The following is a 22048-nucleotide window of genomic DNA, read 5'->3' as shown; positions in this document are numbered from 1 at the left end:
CCAAAAAGCTGTAAAGTAAAGTTGTGGGTAAAAAGGAAGGATGCTACATCTTATAAAATGGGTTTAGACAGGACATGAAGAAGGAATTTGTTCTGAAATGTCTTTTGAAAAGTATTTCTTGGTGTTCAGGAATCCAAAAAGCTGTAAAGTATAGTTGCGGGTCAAAAGGTTGGGAACTTCAACATGTAAAATGGGTTTAGGAAGGACATTAAGAAAATAACTTGTTCTGAAATGCCTTTTGAAAAGTATTGCTTGGTGTTGTGGGCATTCGAAAAGCTGTGAAGTATAGTTCTGGGTGAAAAAGTTGGGTACTTAAACTTGTAAAATGGGCTTAGGAGGGACATTAAGAAAAGAACTTGTTCTGAAATGCCCTTTGAAAAGTATTGTTTGATGTTGGAGCATTCAAAAAGCTGTAGAGTAAAGTTGTGGATGAAAAGGATGGTTACTTCAACTTGTAAAATGGGTTTACAATGGAAATTATGAAAATAACTTGTTCTGAAATGTCTTTGAAAAGTATTGCATGATATTGGCGCATTCAAAAGCTGTAAAGTAAAGTTGTGGGTGAAAAGGATGGATTCCTCAAATTTTAAAATGGGTCTGGGAGGGATTTTAAGAAAGGAACTTGTTCTGAAATGCCTTATGAAAAGTATTGCATAATATTGGCGCATTCAAAAGCTGTAAAGTAAAGTTGTGGGTGAAAAGGATGGATGCCTCAACTTGTAAAATGGGTCTAGGAGGGATTTTAAGAAAGGAACTTGCTCTTAAATGGCCTTTGAAAAGTATTACTTGGTGTTGAGATATCCAAAAAGCTGTAAAGTAAAGTTGTGGGTGAAAAGGACGGTTACTTCAAGTTGGAAAATGGGTTTAGAAGGGACTTTAAGAAAGGAACTTGCTCTGAAATGTCTTTTGAAAAGTATTGCTTGATCTTGAGGTGTGCAAAAAGCTGTAGAGTAAAGATGTGGGTGAAAAGGATGGATGCTTCAACTTGTAAAATGGTTTTAGAAGGGACATTAAGAAAAGGTGTTGCTCTGAAATGCCATTTGAAAGGTATTTCTTGGTGTTGGGGTATCCACAAAGCTGTAAAGTAAAGTTGTGGGTGAAAAGGACGGATGCTTCAACTTGTGAAATGGGCTTAGAAGGGATATTAAGAAAGGAACTTGTTCTGAAATGTCTTTTTAAAAGTATTACTTGGTGTTGAGATATCAAAGAAACTGTAAGGTAAAGTTGTGTTTGAAAAGTATGGGTATTTCAACTTGTAAAATTGGTTTATGAATGACAATAAGAAAAAAACTTGTACTGAAATGTCTTTTGAAAAGTATTTCTTGGTGTTGTGGTATGCAAAAGACTGTAAAGTAAAGTTTTGTGTGAAAAAGATAAGTGCTTCAAGTTGGAAAATAGGTTTAGAAGGGACATTGAGAAAATAGCTTGTTCTGAAATGCCCTTTGAAAAGTATTGCTTGGTGTTGGGGCATTCAAAAAGCTGTACAGTAAAGTTGTGGGTGAAAAGTACGGGTACTTCGACTTTTAAAATTGGTTTAGGATGGATATTAATAAAAGAACTTGTTTTGATGTGCATTGAAAAGTATTGCTTGGTTTTTTGGCCTTCTAGAGCTGTAAAGTAATGTTGTGTGTGAAAAAGATAAGTACTTCAAGTTGTAAAATGGGTTTAGGAGGGATATTAAGAAAGGAACTGGTTCTGAAATGCCTTTTGAAAAGTATTGCTAGGTGTTGGGGCATTCAAAAGCTGTAAAGTATAGTTGTGGGTGAAAAAGATAAGTACTGCAAGTTGGAAGATGGGTTTAGGAGGGACATTAAGAAAGTAACTTGCTCTGAAATGGTCTTTGAAAAGTATTTCTTGGTGTTGAGTTATCCAAAAAGCTGTAAAGTATAGTTGTGGGTTAGAAAGATAAGTACTTCAAGTTGCAAAATGGGTTTAGGAGGAACATTAAGAAAGTAACTTGCTTGTCTTAGTCGATTACGTCATTCTATGCCCATAAATGGATTCCCGTCAGGACCTCCTGATAGGGTTCTACCGATTTTGTAATCTATTTCTCAGAAATCCAATTGTCATAGTTGATTACGTCATTCTATGCCCATAAATGGATTCCCGTCATGACCTTCTGATAGGGTTCTACCGACTATTTAATCAATTTCTCAGAAGTCCATTTGTCCTAGTTGGTTATGTCATTCTATGCCCATAAATGAATTCCCGTCATGACCTTCTAATAGGGTTCTACCGATTATGTAATCAATTTCTCAGAAATTCTCTCCCTTCGATTACGCAATCAATATATCTCTTCCCCACCTTCCCCTTAGAAACATCAAATTGATTCCCCTTTCGTGAATCAATAATTCCCCTTAGAAACAACAAATTAATTCCCATTTCGTGACTTATCAATCAATCTTGACATCACCTGTCAGACATTATTAAACTTCGCCTGGAAACAATTTGATTAATGATTGACAGTACCTGTCAGACATTAATAAACTTTGTCTGGAAACAATTTGATTAATGACTGACAGCACAGGTGTTCCAAATTCCCAATCGCTTTAATTAACCACGTGTTCTCCCTAATGACTCTATGCACATGGCCAAAATAACAACAACAACATCAACACCTTTGGAAATTTAGGTCATTGACCCCATTAACCACGTGTTCTCCCTAGGGAGGCTATGCCCATATAAGGAGCCCTGCCACACTTACAACAACAAAAACACATGACTTTACCTAGACATTCGCTTATAGCCTGCACTTACAACAACAACATCATCAACACCTGTGGAAATTTAGTTCATTGACCCCATTAACCCACGTGTTCTCCCTAGGGAGGCTATGCCCAAATTTGGTGTTAAAAAAAGTTGTAGGTGGCAGCACATGTGTTCTCGTGGGAGTAGCACCTCCCTCTCTACACTCGATGCCTTTTCTTATGTTCTTTCCGAATAAAATAATCGTTTTTGGCGCAAATTCACTTCGCCCCCCCCTAATATACCAATTCAGGGTATATATTTACACATTGGGGTGGGGGTGGGGGTAAAGTCCAAACTTACCTCTATAGACAGAATTGTATCCTGAATCAAAATTTAACAAATTTAACATTGACAAGCCCCCCCCCCTTCTAATAAGTAAATATATACCCTAGGGGTTGGGAGTAAAGTGAATTAACGCCTATCTTAGGTTTGATAATATTTTGAAGACTCAAAATTTCAGTTGAGGGAGGGGGCAAACTGTGGCCAGGTATTAAAATCATCCACACCCATTTTGCTCGCGGAAGTATAAGTAGGACTGAGTTTAAAACATCTTTGTTTTTGACAAGCTTTGCTTATGAACAAAGCTTGGCAGAACTACGAATTGCTTATATTCTCAATTTTAAGCAAAGCTAATTGTAGAATAGGCTAATCACCCCTTTTAACATTCCAAAGAGCTTATACAGTAAGCAAGTAATCTTGTACAAGAGACAATGAGAAAAAAGGTGCCTAGTATTTCTGTCCAAGCCTTTTTCCTTCTTTGCATACTTATTTCAGTTTTGGTTTTTAGCACTTTTTGGTTTTTAAAACAGGAAGTTTTTTCAACTGAAAGTAAGGGGCAATATTAAAACGAACAGAAATTACCACGTATTTGAAGAGGGCTGCCCCCTCCCTAACACCTCGCTCTTCACGCTAAAATTTTTTAGTGCTTTTAAAAAATCTTCTTATCGTTCTACTTAAACGACCCCTGTGTTTCAAAAAATATAAATGAATGAGCATTGTCAGTTTAATATACATATACTGATATTCAGTAATCAAAATGTTAATATTATTTTATTTATTAAGTCACAAAAGTAAAAACATTTTTATTTTTTCAGTAAAATGCAAATTATGTTCTGGTCTTGGGAATGCATAGGGGTTTTGAGCCCAACTTATGTTAATTTCTGCTCGTTTTGAGTGTAACTCGGTTATTTATTGTAATTTCTGTTTGTTTTGGGTTTCATTTGTTTATCATTGCTGATTTCCGGTAGTTTCACGCTTCGTAGATTATTTGATTTTATTTTTGCTGATTTTTTTTTAATGGAGTTCTTTACTTTTATTTCAAAAACTTATTTTGTGGAAAAAGTTTTATTAATTAATTTCTGTTCGTTTTATATTGACATAATCTTTTCAGGGAAAAAGTAAATAATACTTTAAATCTTTTCGTTTTTTTAAGAATTCATAGTTTGGTCTGCTATTTGTATGCTGGAGAAAAATTTTCAGCATTTTTAACAACATACGCCCTTTTAAAAATCTGGACGCAAATAGAAGTATTTAATTTCGTTTCATACCTCCTCTAGTACTCCTCTAGTTGACCTGAAATGGAAAACTTGATACCATTCACAAAAAAGTCTGCTTACTTTCTTTGATAGGTTGGATACACTTACGCTATTTTGACTTGGTTAAATTTTAGGAGCAGAGGTAGCCCCGAAAGTTTTAACATAATGCTCTCAGTCGCTCTTGGGATATTGCTGAGATGCCTTATTGGGAATTAGCATTAATACAGTGCATTTTGATTTAATCTTAAGGCAACATTTAGTTTTTAAACATAAAGGCAAATGGGAAGGTGGGCGTGGGAGGGGGATTAGTTCCCCTCCGTCATTTTTGACTATTTTCAATCAAATGAACCCTTTTCGAAGTTCCTACGACAACTCCTTCGATATGAAGTGCCCTGGTCTAAACGACAACAACAACAACAAAAAAATATAATACATTATACCCACAGCGATCTTTACTATAAAATTTTAAGCCTTCCGGTCACTTTCGACTATTAAAAAGGGAACCAGGCCTTTCGATTTCCAATCGAATGAGCCCTTTTTGAGTTTCTACGACAACGCTTTCTATAAACACCTTATATGCCCCCAGGGCATAAATTACAACCCTTACTCTAAGGGCTGTGAGGGTGGTTGTCATCCTCTAAGACTTAATTTCCAGAACCTTCAACTACGTTAAACAAAATGGCTATCTCAAAATTTTGATTGGATGTGTTTGGGAAAATGGTTAGTCGCTCTCCCATCCCTTTTAACTATTAAAAAAGGCACTAGCCCTTTAAATTTCCAATCAAATGAGCCCTTTTGAAGTTTCTACGACAACACTTTCAATAAACACCTTATATCCCCCAGGGCACAACTTACAACCATTGCCCTGAGGGCTGGGGGAGGGGTTGTTTTCCTCAAAGACCTAATTTCCAGAACTTTCTACTATGTTGAACACCATGTCTATTTGAAAATTTTCATTGGATGTGTCTAGGGGAATGGTGCGCGTGAGAGGGCCGTTAGTTACCGTCCAATCACTTTCGATTATTAAAACGGACACTGGCCCTCTCAATCCCTAATTGAATGAGCCCCTTTTGCAGTTTTAACGACAACTTTAACTATAAAAAACTTATTTGCCCCCTAGGTATAACTTACAACCTTTGCCCTGGGGGCTCTGGGGGGTTTGTCATCCTTAAATATATAATTTCAAGAACTTTCAATTACGATGAACAAAATGGCTATCTCTAAACTTTGATTGAATGTGTTTGGGGAAATGGTGGGCGTGGGAGGGGGTCAATTACTTTCCACTCACTTTAGACTATTAAAAAGGGCAATTTCAGTTTCCAAACAAATGAGCCCTTTTTGAAATTTCTACTACAACTTTCTATATAAACCTTATGTGCCCCCAGGGCATAACTTACAACTCTTGCACTGAGGGCTCTGAGGGGGTTTTCATCCTCAAGACCTAATTTCCAGAAATTTCGACTACGTTGAACAAAATGGATACCTCAAAGTTTTGATTGGATGTGTTTGGGGAAATGGTGGGCGTGAGAGGGGGGTTAGTTGCCCTTCAATCACTTTCGACTATTAAAATTTCACAAGCCCCTTCAATTTCCAATTAAGTACATCGCTTTCTATAAACGCCTTACATGCCCCCAGGGCATAACTTATAACCCTTGTCCTGAGAGTTTTGAGGGGAGGGGTTGTCATCCTCAAAGGCCTAATTTCCAAAACTTTCAACTACGTTGAATAAAATTGCTATCTAAAAATTTGGATTGGATGTGTTTGTGGAAAAGGTCGGCATGAGAGCGGGGATAGTTACCCTCAAATCACTTTTGACTGTTAAAGAGGACACTAGCCCTTTGAATTTCCAATCGAAAGACCTCTTTTTCAAGTGTCTACGACAAAGATTTCAATAAAAACTTATAGTCCCCCAGGACATAACTTATAACCCTTGCCCTGAAGACTGTGGGGGAAGTGTCTTGCTCAAAGGTATAATTTCCTGAACTTTAAACTGCATGAAACAAAATGGTTATCTAAAAATTTTGTTGGGATGTGTTTGGGGAAAAGGTGGGCGTGAGAGGGGGGTTAGTTGCCCTCAGATCAATTTCGACTATTAAAAAGGGCACTAACCCTTTGAATTTACAATCGAATGAGACCTTTTTCAAGTTTCTACGACAAATATTTCAATAAAAACTTATATACCCCCAAGGCATAACTTATAACCCTTGCCCTGAAAACATTGGAGGGAGTGTCCTCCTCAAAGGTTCAACTTCCTGAACTTTAAACTACGTGGAAGGGGTGTTGGTTGTCTTCAAATCACTTTCGACTATTAAAAAGGGCACTAGCCATTTCACTTTCCAATCGAATGAGCCCTTTTTGAAGTTTCTACGACAACGCGTTCTATAAAAAACTTATATGCCCCCAGGGCATAACTTACAACCCTTGCCCTGAGGACTGTGGGGGAGTACCCTCCTCAAAAACATAATTTCTACCTGGAAATCAACTACGCTGAACAAAATGGCTATCTAAAAATTTTGATTGTATGTGTTTGGAGAAAAAATGGGCGTGAGAGAGGGGTTAGTTGCCCTCAAATCACTTTCAACCATTAAAAAGGGCACTAGACCTTTGAATTTCTAATCAAATGAGCCCTTTTTGAAGTTTCTACGACGAAGATTTCAATAAAAATTTATATGCCCCAGGGCATAACTTATAACCCTTGCCCTGAAGACTGTGGGGGAGTGTCCTGCTCAAATATATAATTTCCTGAACTTTAAACTGCGTGGAACAAAATGGCTATCTCAAAATTTTGATTGCATGTGTGTGGGGAAATGGTGGGCGTGGAAGGGGTGTTAGTTGCTTTCTAATAACTTTCAACTATTAAAAAGTGCACTAGTCATTTTAATTTCCAATCGAATGAGCCCTTTTTGAAGTTTCTACGACAACACTTTCTATAAAAACCTTATATGCCCCCAGGGCATAACTTACAATTCTTGCCCTGAGGGCTGTTGGAGGGTTGTCATCCTCAAAGACCTAATTTCCATAACCTAAAACTACGTTGAATAAAATGGCTATCTCAAAATTTTGTTTGGATGTGTTTGGGGAAAAGGTGGGCCTGAGAAGGGGGTTAGTTGCCCTCCAATCACTTTCAACTATTAAAAAGCGCACTAGCCCTTTGACTTTCCAATCAAATGAGCCTTTTTTGAAGTTTCTACGACAACGCCTTCTATAAAAATCTTATATATCCCCTTGGCATAACTTACAACCCTTGCCCTGAAGGATGTGGGGGAGTGTCCTCCTCAAAAACATAGTTTCTATCTGGAAATCAACTACGCTGAACAAAATGGCTATCTCAAAACTGTGATTGGATGTGTTTCGGGAAACAGTGGGCGTGGAAGGGGTATTAGTTGCCTTCAAATCACTTTCGACTATTAAAAAGGGCACACGCAACTTCAATTTCCGATTGAATGAGCCCTTTTCGAATTCTTCAATGCGAAATGCCATGCTCTAAAGGAAAAAATAATAAATAATACATTGTGCCAACATCGTTCTTATATACCCTCAGGGCATAACTCAGAACCCATGCCCTGAGGATGTTGGGGTAGTTTCCTCCTCCGAAACATATTTTCTATCTGGAATTCAACTACGCGGGACAAAATGGCTATCTCAAAATTTTGATGGGATGTATTTGGAGGAAGGCTGGGCATGGGGGGGGGGCTAGTTGCCCTCCAATCACTTTCGACTATTAAAAAGGGAACTAGCCCTTTTAATTTCCAATCAAATGAGCCTTTTTTTAAGTTTCTACGACAACGCCCTCTATAATAATCTTATATGCCCTAAGGGCACAACAACCCTTGCTCTGAAGGTTGTGGGGGAGGGTCCTCCTCAAAACATAGTTCCTATCTGGAAATCAACTACACTGAAGAAAATGACTATCTCAAAATTGTGATTGGATGTGTTTCGGGAAATGACGTGCAAGGGGTGTTCGTTGCCTTCCAATTACTTTCGACTATTAAAAAGGGCACAAGCCACTCCAATTTCCAGTTAAATGAGCCCTTTGCGAAGTTTCTACGATAACTTCTTCGATTCGAAGTGCCCTGCTCTAAGGAAAAAAATAATAAATAATACATTGTGCCAACATCGTTCTTATATGTCCTCAGGGCATAACTTAAAACCCTTGCTCCGAGGGTTGTGGGAGAGTGTCCTCCTCAAAAACATAATTTCTATCTGGAAATCAACTAAGCTGAACAAAATGGCTATCTCAAAATTTTGATTGGATGTGTTTGGGGGAATGATCGGCGTTGGGGGGGGGGGGATAGTTGCCCTTCATTCACATTTGACTATTAAAAAGGGCACTATCCACTCCAGTTTCCAATCGAATGAGCCCTTTTCGATGTTTCTACGATAATTCCTTCCATAAGAAGTGCCCGGGTATGGAAACAAAATAAATAATACATTTTGCCAACATCGTTCATTATTTAGGCAGCGCTATTGCGCTGCCTATGAAAAGTAATGTTCAAAGCTAATTTGGCCTTTCAGTCAAAGTATTTATTCAATTGCTTAGCTTTTACTGGGGTCTCGTTTTATCGCTTCTGATGTCAGAATATGCCCAAAGTACGGAATTACTGATGGACTCACTTTTTTTTTTTTTTTTTTTGTTAAAGCAGACATCTTTCTCTCTGGATATTTTATGAGGTTTCCACTGAATTTGGGTGGTATTTTCCATCATTAGCAACATGGTGCAATAAAGTCTTTTATTAACAACCTGATTTAGTCTTCTCTATCCCCAAAAATCCCCTCTGTCTTCCTTTGAAATTCATCTTGTATGGTTTAGTCGAGACGGATATCTTCGGAAGGGGGATCTTCTAACTTCTTTTTTAAATGCAGTGAGGTTTGAACACTCGTCTTAAGGTTTCATGCTTTTCTATCCATGCCTAATGCCCAACCTTGAGAATTTCTGTGAATGGGGAAATTTTACTGCACCTTTATAAAATGTTGGAATTGGATTGTTTAGCGTCATCTCTGTTGTAATTTGTTCAAGGTCTACCCTTTTTCGCCATATCTTTATTTTACTATGTGAAATTACAATTTTTTAAACACATTTGCTATTTTTACCGTTTTACCATTCTCAACTAGTTCTCTGATTGCTGGATTCATTGTTGACCATCCATTAGAGGTATAGAAATTAATTAACAGCTTATTCCCCTTGTCATGAAAATTATCTTGTTCTCTGAGGCATTTACAGTGTTCTCTGAAAGTTTGTAAAATCCCGCCATTTAGGCTATGTGGAGACTATAACACATCACGGTTTCGAAAATGGTGCTATGCCCAGAGACTCCCTTGGGAACTTTTCGACTTTGAATCTCTTTCACCAAGAGCAAAATAATTGGTTTCTTTCAAGTGGAAGTAGTTAAAATAGTTGTCCATTTAGTGATACTTTTATTTGAGAAAACATGTCCAAAAATTCAGTTATACGCATCTCTTCCAGTCGAACAGATTGCATTGAAAAAATTCAAACGAATTGGTGAACCTCTTGCGCTCGTGAACATTTTTTTCCACAGATTGAGGTATTTCTGGGCCTATACTTAAAATGAATGACTATAAACTTTCTCAAAGTAATACATTAAATGCGCAACAACACCCACAGACCGTTATCTCTCTAAACTCTGTTTTTGTTCGTTTTTTTTATTGCATTATCTCATCGCTTAGTGACTGCTCATTCACCCTTATCAAAAAAGTTATTTTGCATAGATTTAGCTGGTTTAAATAAACTTTTATTAAAGAAGTTTTGACGCAAATGAAATACATTTGAAACATGATTCAGTGTTTTTTATCAGACTACTCATCATCTATACTTTTATTAGTGATATTCTTAGCGGCGTTTGGTTTTCTAAGGTGATTTAAATTTTTTACAGTTTTGTAGTTTAGTTTTTCATCATGGTTATAGAAATGACAGCGAATTTGCCGAGAAGAGAACCTGGTGATCTGTATCTGTACCACGGTACCCATAGTAATCAAAACTTTTAAACGTGTTTTCTAAGAAACTGACGTGCAAGAAACATTTCTCAGCAGAAACTGATTTAGCTGTAACAATTTTTATTCAGATTCTACTGAGCAAGAATTCTAAATTGTAATTTTCTTTTATTTAGAATCTTAAAAAAGAGCGTAGAAACCATCAAACATGCAGTTAAATTAAAATAAAAGAATACCATTGAAATTACAATAGTTTGAAAACATGCACCTCAGGTTTTCAGCCTCCCATCATACAGCCTCCACAGTTCCTGGTAATGAACTGTAAGCAAAGAGCGACTCCGCCCAATAGTAACCGAAACTCTAAAAACAGAATTTTGATAATGATTAATATATCAACAGAATTGGAGGTGGGCAGGCAGAACTTTGTGCAGGTAGGGGGAATCGTGCAGATGTGAGGCTTTCAAATAAACACAGAAGTAAGTTTGGAGGGGTGGGACAAATTAATCTCTCCTTATTAACGGAAATATTTTTGGACCAGGCCCTTAAAATATATGTAAAATTTACGGGTAGAATGTAATCTATATGTATTGATGCAACCCCTCTCAGTTCAGAAGTTTTGTGTTTTCTGTAGCACACAGTTCATATAATTATCCAGTAAACTTATCGCAGATCATTTCTGGTCTTCGTTCTCGGTGCGAACAAAAAGCTCCTCCCACTTCTTTCTGCATTAGCGGGTTAGTCTGTTTCCGATTGTTTCTAACAAAGTGCATTATTCGTAATAGCGGGTTTCCACTTGTTTCCGATTAGATCACAGTCTGACTTGTCTACCCGTGAAAAGATCTGATGCCGCCTATGTTTCTATCTGCAAAAACGTTCTCTGGAGCACTCGCACCTTGGTCCGGGTTTTTATAATGGGTGAGATAGGGAAAGATCAGACTGGATAATTATATAAACTGTGGTGTAGCATAAAAGATTACATTCATAGACTTATCGGTGGGTTTATATGCGTCTGTGTGAGTGCTTATGGATATATTTATTTATCCATTGCTGTCATTTATGTATTTATACATGGATACATTGTTATCATTTTTTTTTTCGAGGTTTCGTTTACTTTTAGCCCCTGTCACTCCTTACCTATAGTTTGTTGCCACGACTGGTTTGGTCCTACTACAAAACCTATTATTTATGCTGATTCTAAATATATAAAATATGTCAATTTGAAATTTCCTTATTATTGCAATTACTACATGAAAATGAGTGTAATTTTACACCCCCCAAAAACTAGTGCAATATTGATGAAAACTATGCGATGATATTCAAGAACTCTCCTCTTATTGCAGACATGATGTTTTAATCAGGTCTTAGCAATCGGTACCCCTTTTCAAATTTATGATTACCCTAATTTGGTTTTAAAATCAACAGAAATTGAATATATAAAAAGAATTTCCAAATGAAAGTAAGATTGACATTAAAAATTAGAACAAAGAGGAATAATTCCGTATCTAAAGGAGCAATTGCCTGTCCTAGCCTTTCATCCTGTCTTTTCGTTAATGTTTACCCCAATGTTTTCAGAAAACACAAATAATTCTATATCCTATTGCTTTAAGAAAAATTGTCCAAGCTCAAGGCTATTTGGAATGCAATAAAAAGAGTCGAAATTCAAAACGATGTATCAGAAATTACAATTTTAATCTGCTTATTAATGTGTATTTGCTTTAAACTATAACAGCTGCAAACATAAAATAAAAAAAGGTACTTGTCTGTTAAACGGAACGCACTTAAGAATTATGCTGAGTAAGCCTAACAGAAACCGGTTCTCCTTTCTGGATCGGTTATGATTCGCTTATTTTCAGTGCGAAAACTACGTTCTATGGTTTTTTTTTATTAAATTTTGAATATATAAAGGGGGTTAGGGGTTAGGTATTTAATATAATGCGTTGTGGACGACCTCCTTTCCACAACTTTTTGTCGTAGTTTCAATAATTTTGTTTATAGAGCATTATACTATCATCATGTTTTAGTATATTTCATTAGGATTAACCGATCTTCACTTATTGGTTGTGTTCCGTTTAACAGACTAATACCAAAAAAAGAAATAAAACGCGAAGGACACAACCAACAGGGTTAGTCTTCATTTATCTTTCCTGGTTGTTAGTTTTCGTGTATATATTTCCAAAGAAGGGAAATTAAATCTTCCTTGAATCTTCCTTGTGAACCTGTAAGAAATTGAAATTTCTGGCTAAAGGCTTGGTTAAAGATTAAATGTTTGATTAGGAGAGCTTTGACTTAAAAAAGAAGAATACCATACAACTCATAAAGTCTAGCTGATTAATATTGCTCCAAGCTGAATTTTGGGCAAAATTATAAAGAATAGTTTTTCGCTAATTAAAATTAATTATTCAATCCAATTTTCAGCTCCAATCAAACGTGACATGGCCAGAAATTACAATGAATAATGAATAAAATTTTAAACGAACAAAAATTACCATGGATAAAAGTGGAGACTACCAACGAGGCACTGAAACAGTTTTGCCCCAATTAAAAGACCCCTTCCATTACACAATACGCAATTACAACTCCTCTACCTCCTATGAAATAAATTTGATCGGTGAATAAAGATAGAGTTATAAGATACACTTTACCATCTTTTAATGCCCATTAAGTCAAAAATTGCAATTTTTCAACAGAACGGAAAGAGCGACAATTAACGCATATATGAAGTCAAACTTAAAATAAACACAACCTTCAAAGAGCCACAAGAGGATTCCTGTTCAAATTTGTTTTCGTGGCCCCCCATCCCTTTGTTTAGGTTACGGAGACACCTAACATCATGAACACAATTGAATAAGATTGATCATACTTCATGTAACTATATAGTCAGTATTTTTTCTACCTTACCAATCCGGTGAGGCAATAGAACGAGTAGCTAAAGCCGATATTTCCATGATTGAATTTTTAACACGAGTCTAGCTGGATCTGATCATCAAATGAGAAAACAACTTGTTTTGTTTCGATGCTGGGGGATTTATTTTAAGCTCTAAGGATGCTTTTGTGTTGGGAGGCGGAGTGGGACTTATTATTTTCTTTTTTGGGGCCGAGGTTAAAATATGTTTTTTACAATCCTCACAAAAGAGTTTATGCTACCAGTGTATGAGTAAGTGTGGTACGAGTAAGAGTGTATCACATCCCTTATTGAGGGTGTTTCCTACTTTCTCTTAATTATACCAATGTCCAGATGTATAATAATTTTGAAAGGTAAATCCAAAATTAATATTTTGACACGAATACTGAGCAAAAATATTAGATGAGTTATAGTGCGTCTATGAAAATCACCTAAAAAATAACTTGCCTTTTGGTTTGGAGGGAAGTTGTAAGGGGCCAACACTACCATCATTTAGTGTGTGACGATCCTTGACCAATCAGTAAAAAATAAATGTTTTTTTTTTACTGAAAGTAAGGAGCAACATTAAAACTTAAAACGAACAGGAGTCATTTCGTATATGAAGGGGGCTGTTCCCTCATCAAATCAATACCCTTCTCTTCACGCTAAGGTTTTTTTAAAAACTTTTAGAAAACGTTCTGATTCTAATTACACGGCTTTTGTGTTTCAGGAATCGTTATTAGAGAATTGAGACACAAGGTCAAACTTTAGCGGAAAGAACGGAGAATTGAGGAGGGGCAGCCCCCTCATATACATAATATTATGTGTTGGTTTAAAATATTAGTCTGGCCCCTTACTTTCAGTAGAAAAAACTTGCTTGTTTAAATGTCTGATCGTTTTTCAAATAATCCCAGGAAATCCGCCCCCTCTGTGGAAAATCCCCCCACGAAAGATTCCTCCATAGAAAGCTCCTCCCACGTAATACTCTTCAGACAAGAAATTACCCCTGGCCAATTACATCCTCGTTGCGAATTCCCCCCCCCCCCCCCCAGAAAATTCTTGCTTAGATTCCACCTGAAAAATACCCCATGGCATACTTTCATATGAAGAAAGGCTTGTTCTTATTCAACTTCTGATCCTCTTTAAGGTCAATATGGAATCCCCCTGTATGGAAAATATTTCCCAAAAATATTCCCCCGGAAGTTTCTCCTGGTGACATTACTCCCGCAGGAACCTAGCCCCTCCCTCCCATGACGCAAAAATCTCCCCGAGAATTGAAACTCAACCAAAAATTTCCCCCAGAAAGCATCAACACATGTAAAAAGGGGTCGCCAACAAGAAAGTAAGGCAAATAAAACGAATTTTGTATACAAGTTGTGGCAAATTCCCCTCTCGAAAAAAATTTCGGTAGACTTCCCTATAACAAATACAATATGTAAACAGTCGGTCGTTCATAACTTTTGGCTCTTCCTCTGGTGGTTCTGAGGGGGTATGTCATCTCCAAAGACACAATTATTGTACCTCTAACTATACTGACCAAAAGGGCTATCTCAAAGTCTTGACTAGATGACTTGTGGAAAAAAGGACATGGAAGGGGGGCTATTTTCCCTCCAATTTTTTGGTTACTTATAATAGGTGCTAGAACTTTTATTTTCGGTTGAATGAGTCCTCTCACGATATTCAAGGGCTATTGGCTTGATACGAACACCCCTGAAAAAAAACACAAATCCGTGATCTTTCTTCTGCCAAAAAATACAAAATTCCACATTTTCAAACATCTCGTGGTAACGAACTGTAAGTAAGGAGCTACCCGGTTCAATACTAGCCGAAACTCTAAAAAACAGAGTTTTGATAACAATAGATACATTAAAAGAATTGACTTATTAAGCTGAATTCAAATATATAAGTTTCATTAAGTTTATTCTTACCCATTAAAGGCTACGAGCCTGAGAAAATTTGCCTGAATTTAGAAAAAAAGAGGGAACACCCCCCTAAAAGTCACGGGGTCTTAGTGAAATCATACCATCAGACTCAGCATATCAGAAAACCCTACTGTAAAGATTTCAAGCTTCTATCTGTAAAAATGTGGAGTTTTGTATTTTTTTTTTCAAAAGAAAATTCTTGGATGCGTGTTTATCTTTTTCTTTTTTTTCCCAGTGGTAATTGTATCAATCCAGGGTTCCAAGAATTTTTCAAGGGGGCTCATTCAAACGGAAATCAAAAAGTTCTAGTGCCCTTTTTGATTAGCCAAAAAGATTGGAGGGTAACTAGGCCCCCTCCCCCGATCCATTTTTCCCAAAATCGTCCGATCAAAATTTTGAGATAGCCATTTTGTTCATCACAACTGATAGACCCAATAACTATGTCTTTGGATGCAACATGAACCCTGCACAACCGCAGGGGAAAGATCTTTAAGTTGTAAAATCTATCCATAGCTTACACAAAGTATTTGTGATTGGGAAGTATGTATATATGTTCGTAAGAGGGGGGGAGGCAAATTTTCCGCAGTTTTTTTCACAAGGGAATTAACCATGGGGAGGGGAAGTTTCCAGGGTGAACTTTTCAGGGGAAACTATACACTAAGATAATTTCTTAAACCACATTGGCCTGACATCACATAAAGAAAGAAAAACGAGCAAAAATGGGAAATATTCGCTTTGTTTTTTCAGTATCTTCATTTGGCCTATAAAAACCCCATTTTTGCTCGTTTTTCTAACTATACACTGGGAGAATTTTCCAGAATTCCTAAACAAAATTCTGTTTATATGTCAGTAGTTTTGACCTAATAGATCCACCATCAGGACCACCATCAAAACCCTTTATGTCATTTGGAAGGCTATGCATTACAGAGGCAAGACCCGTAAGGCACTAAATCTTGGTCAATTTCCTACATATAGACAGGTACCAACTAGCATCTCATTTGCATAATTCTTGCCTGATCATGAATATTAAGGTAAATCCAAATGAATATTATGTGAATAAAAGCAATGTCCAGTTATTATAATACTTAATATTCAAGTCAGTACAATTATATGAATAAATTTTTTGTCTTGTGTTAATGTTTTTTGGTACTGGAGTATGCATAAAGTTGAAACTAATAAAGTCGTTAATATCTTAAGAAATATTACGACAGCCTTGGCCAACACTGTCCAAACCTCCATGTACCTCAATGCCCTTCCCCTTTTTTGAACTTATTTTTTTAAGGTATTTTTTTCAACTTTATTTTTTTTAATTAGAAATTTTTCAACTTTTTTTCATGTCTTAAAATGGCAAGAATATATCTTAAAACAAAATAATTCACTTGTGATATTTTCGAAACATAAAATGAAGATTATATAAATATGTTAGTCGTAATTTTTACTATGAGAAAATAATGTTTGTAGTAACAGTTTTCTTTCTTTTTTTTTGCTTAAAATTTTTTTGACTTAGAATTTTTTTCAACTTTTTGTTTATATCTTAAAACGACATAAAATACACTTAAAACAAAGAAAAAACGCTTGTGATATTTTCAAAATATAAAATGAAGAGGATACAGGTATTTTAGTCTTGAACATTCATATTTGGAAAATAATGTTTATAGTGACATTTTTTTTCTGACTTAGAATTTTTGGGGCGAGAGAGAGAGAGAGAGAGAGAGAGAGAGAGAGAGAGAGAGAGAGAGAGAGAGAGAGAGAGAGAGAGAGAGAGAGAGAGAGGGGGGGGAGACACAAATACCTACAAAGTCAGTCACAAAATAACACAACAACAGAGACAGAAAGAAGATAACATCCACTCAGAAACACAGCCACAGAGATAGAGAGAGAGTTAAAAATACCTACAAACGCGCAGAGTCAGAAATAAAATCACAAAAAGACAGACATAGAGAAAAGCAAACATCCATTCAGACACACAGGCAAAGAGAGAGAGGCAAAAATACCTACAAATGCACAGAGTCAGACACAAAATCCTACAAAGAAAGGTATAGAGACAAGAAAACAGCCGCTCAGACACACAGGCATAGAAAGATAGGCAAAAATACTTACAAACTCACAGAGTCAGACATAGACACAAGCACACATCGACTCAGACACACAGGCAAAAAGGAGAGAGGCAAAAATACCTGCAAACACACAGAGTATGACACAAAATCACACAAAGACAGAAATAGAGACAAGAAAACATCCGCTCAGACAAACAGACATAGAGAGAAAGAGGCAAAAATACCTACAAACACACAGTGTCAGACACAAGATATAGAGACAAGCAAATATCCGCTCAGACACAGGCACAGAGAAAGAGGCAAAAGACCTAAAAACAGACAAAGTCAGACACAAAATCACACAAATAAAGACATGGAGACAAGGAAACATCCGCTGAATCACATCGGCACAGAGACAGAGAGGCAAAAATAACTACAAACGCACAGAGTCAGACACAAAATCACACAAAGACAGACATAGAGAGAAGCAAACATCCACTCAGACACACAGGCACAGAGAGAGAGAGGGGCAAAACACCCGCAAACACACAGAGTTTGTCATAAAATCAAACAAGGACAGACATACAGACAATCAAATATCCGCTCAGACGCACAGGAATAGAGAGAAAGAGGAAAAAATACCTACAAACAGACAGAGTAAGACACAAAATCACACATAGACAGACATAGAGACAAGCAAATATCCGCTCAGACGGACAGGCACAGAAAGAGAGGAAAAAATACCTAAGAACACACAGTCAGACACAAAATCACACAAATTCAGGTTGAACCTAAATGAACCCAACTTAAATGAAGCTATTTGAAAAAAATGGGAGTTTTAGGTTTGGTGCAGGTACCCAGGTGTATTTTGTGTCTGACTCTATGCTCTGTAGGTATTATTGCCTCTTTCTCTCTGTGTCTGTATGTCTGAGCAGATGTTTACTTGTATCTGTGTCTGTCTTTGCGTGATTTTGTGTCTGGCTCTGTGTTTTATAGGTATTTTTGCCTCTTTCTCTCCCTGTGTCTGTGTGTCTGACCGGAGTGTGATTTTGTGTCGGACTCTGTGTGTTTGTAGGTATTTGTGTGTGTGTGTGTGTGTCTCTCTCTCTGTCTCTCTTTCTCTCTGTGTCTCTCTCTATCTCTCTCTCTGTCTCTCTCTCTCTCTCTGTCTCTGTCTCTCTCTCTCTCTCTCTCTCTCTCTCTCTCTCTCTCTCTCTCTCTCTCTCTCTCTCTCTCTCTCTCTCTCTCTCTCTCTCTCTCTCTCTCTGTGCCTGTGTATCTGAGGAGATGTTTGCTTCTCTCTTTGTTTGTCTTTGTGTGACTTTGTGTCTGACTCTATGTGTTTGTAGGTATGTTTGATTCTCTATCTCTGTGCCTGTGTGAGTGAGCGTATGTTGGCCTGTCTCTCTGTCTTTCTTCGTGTGATTTTGTGTCTGACTCTAATTGTGTTTGTAGGTATTTTTGCCTCTCTCTCTCTCTCTCTCTCTCTCTCTCTCTCTGTGCCTGTGTGTCTGAGCGGATATTTTTGGGTGTTTTAGGTATTTTTGCCTCTCTCTCTCTCTCTGTGCATGTGTTTCTGAGTGGATGTTTGCTTGTCTCTTTTTCTGTGTGATTTTGTGTCTGAGTCTGTGTGTTTGTAGGTATTTTTGCCTCTCTCTTTCTCTGCCTGTTTGTCTGAGCGGATGTTTTCTTGTCTCTATTTCTGTCTTTGTGTGATTTTTTGTCATACTCTGTGTGCTTATAGGTATTTTTGCCTCTCTCTCTCTCTCTATGCCTGTTTGTCTTAGCGGATATTTGCTTGTCAATATCTCTGTTTTAATATGATTTTGTGTCTGACTCTGTGCGTTTGTAGGTAGTCTTGCATCTCTGTCTCTGTGCACGTGTGACTGAGCAAATTTCTGCTTGTCGGTGTGGATTTTGAAAAAAAATCCATTTCTTATCTCTCAGACTTTGGTACCTCATTACCACCATATCATTTCCGATTCTATTATGATCCTGTTAAAAATATCTATAATAACATCAGAAATGCAAAGGAATATTTTTAATGAAAAAATGTCACATACAATATTACACATTATTAATATCACTGAACAACTTTTGACATTTTGAATCTATTCTATAAAATAATTCATCAAGTTCTCTCTTGACGGTGTAGCTATTCTCTTATCTTTGTTCTTGACCAGTAGAATAATCATTAATTCATTTTGAGTCATACACAGTTTTTATAGTGGTGTCACCTACAGGTACAATATGCGTTTTGACATTGGTATTATTGGGTTCACTTACTGTATCTGTTGGTATACTATCAATGGTAATATTAATGTTCATACGCCCTTTGTTTTTCATCGATTTGTCTTTATATTCCTTGATATTATTATCTGAATTCTCCTTTTATTTTGCTTTCTATTTCACTGTCCATTATCACATTTTTGTTACATAGTTTACAGTTTTGGCACACAGACAAGATACGCATTATGATATCTTCTTTAGAATGCCAATACCAGAAAGATGGCGATAGGATCTTTCAACAGGTAATGTGTTAACAGAAGCAGTAGCAATTTTATCAATATGCGTAATTTCTTTGAACTTTCTTTGAATATTTCAAGTTTATTTTTAAAATAATATTTATGTGTTTATCCTTCCGATGTACAAGAAATATTGATTGAAAACATACAATACTAGGTAGTGTCGATGACCATCCATAGATTACAACTGGGGCAGCCGCATAAAATAAAATCCAAAAAAAATTTCTTCATCAGTCCAAAATTTTCTGAACCCCAAAAATTCCATATCAGAAAAAAGAAATGTCACTACAAACGATATTTTTCTAATATGAAAATTCACGACTAACATATCTGTATCATTTTCATTTCATATTTAAAAAATATCGCGAGTGATATTTTTTAAGTATATTTTATGCAATTTTAAGACATGAAAAAAAGTTGAAAAATGTCTAAGTAAAAAAAAATCTAAGTAAAATAAAAGAAAAAAAGTGTTACTAAAAACATTATTCTTCTAGTAGTCAAAATTACGACTAATATATCTATATCATCTTCATTTCCTGTTTCGAAAATATCACAAGTGAATCTTTTTTTGTTTTAAGTATTTTTTATATCATTTTAAGAAATGAAAAAAAAGTGGGAAAAATTACTGAGCCAAAAAAAATTTAAAAAAAATTAAACTAAAAAAAATGATTACAAAAAAGGGTAAAGAAAAAGTTTGGGGAGGAGCATTGGGATCCTTGGAGGTTGGTACATGGGTGACAAAGGCTGTTGTATCATTTCTTGAAATATATATGACTTTATTACTTTCAACTTTATGCTTACTCCAATACTAAACAATATTTACAGAAGACAAAACATTTATACACAAAATTGCCGTGACTTGAATATTAAGTATTATAATAACTGGACATTGCTTTTATTCACATAATTGTCATTTGTATTTACGTTGATATTCATGCTCAAACAAGAATTACGTAAATGAGATGCTGGTTGGTACCTGTCTGTATTTAGATCATTGACCAATATTTAGTGCCTCAAGGGTCTTGCCTCTGTAATGCATTGCCTGTCAAATGGCCTAAGGGGTCTTAATGGTGGATCTATTAGGTAACAGTAGAAGGGCCTCAATTGATCGTGTCACGCACCCCTGCTGCCACCTATAACTTTTTTGCACCCCATATATGGGCATAGAGTCCCTAGGGAGAACACGTGGTTTATGGTTTTCTCACTGAGAATGAAAAAACAGGAATTTTCTCACTTGGAAAAACAGGAATTTTCTCACATTCATGGATGTCAACAGCAATTTATGTATGTTTCATGGTTTTTGTCAGTGAGAATGGAAAAACAGTATTTTTCTCACTTTGCTGTCAGTCATTAATCAAATTGTTTCCGGGCAAAGTTTAGTAATGTCTGACAGGTACTGCTCCAGGAATAGATCCAAGTCATTAATGTCTTTGCCTCGGAAACAACTCTTTTGGTCGAACTCCAAAGGATATTAATAACCAAACACCATGGAAACAATTCTCCATGAAACATCTTAGCGATGAATTGTTTTAGCGCGGGAATCAGGTTTTTTATTAATTTGAAATGCATTAGCGCAGAGATGCCAAAAACAAAAGGAACACGCTGAATTACGTTTAGGGGATTATTTGGGCGAAACGGTTTTAGACAGCTTATGGAATTATTTCGGCGAAACCGTTATTGACGATGATTTAAAAGATGATTTAAAAGAAGATTTTAGAAGAGGTTTTGAGTGTGGTCGTTATAATACACAAGTTCCATTTGAACAGTGTTGTGAGGTCCTCTACCCCAACCCCAAAGGGTTCCGATCCCCCACCCCAACCCCGAAGGAAGCCACCGGTACTCAAAGGTCCCCCAAGCTCCCAAAGAGCCCCAGCCCCCCAAACGCCCTCCTCAGACCCTCAAAGGCCCTACTCGGGTCCTCAAAGGGCCCCCCGGACCCCCAACGGGGCCCCCCCGGGCCCCCGAGGTCGTCCCCCCGGTCCTCAAAGGTCCCCCGGGCCCGAGCAGTGCCGCGGGCCCGGAATGCGCCGCAGGGGGGTGCGCCGCCGGGGATGCGCCGCGGGTCGGGGGACGCGCCGCATGGCTGTGCTGCAGGGATGCACCGTAGGGATGTGCCGCAGGAATGCGCCGCAGGGATGCGCAGCAGGGATGCACCGCTTTTTGTTAGAGTTCTATTTTAATTTAATTTTAGTTAAGAGTTTGATGTTTTACCTTTGAGTTTCAGTTAGAGTTCTTGTTTAGTTTTAGTTAAGAGTTTAGAGTTTTTAGCTTAGAGTTTTTTTTGAAGTTCTAGTTTAGTTTAGTTTTATTTAATAGATTAGATTTTTATAATAGAGTCTTATCTTATAGATTTTTTTAGAGATCTAGTTTAGTTTAATTTTATTTAATATTTTTATTTTTTAACTTTGAGTTTCAGTTAGAGTTCTATATTAGTTTAGTTTTAGTTAATAAT

The 22048-nt window shown here is 36.8% G+C and overlaps 1 protein-coding gene across 1 annotated transcript in view; it reads left to right on the top strand.

Moving 5' to 3' along the window:
* Positions 1-9978: 9978 nt before the first annotated feature.
* Positions 9979-22048, top strand: part of LOC148950625 (lithocholate 6-beta-hydroxylase-like) — a 45116-nt gene continuing 33046 nt past the window's right edge. Inside the window, exon 1 of the mRNA XM_089092519.1 lies at positions 9979-10154. Within this exon, the coding sequence (XP_088948645.1) occupies positions 10075-10154 (80 nt within the window). The 5' untranslated portion in view covers positions 9979-10074. The remainder of the gene's footprint in view (positions 10155-22048) is intronic.

Source organism: Artemia sp. Qi Xiang Cuo, chromosome 7 (genome assembly GCF_049724085.1).
Source record: "Artemia sp. Qi Xiang Cuo chromosome 7, ASM4972408v1, whole genome shotgun sequence".
NCBI classification, from domain to species: domain Eukaryota; kingdom Metazoa; phylum Arthropoda; class Branchiopoda; order Anostraca; family Artemiidae; genus Artemia; species Artemia sp. Qi Xiang Cuo.
This window is presented reverse-complemented; position numbering and strand designations above follow the sequence as displayed.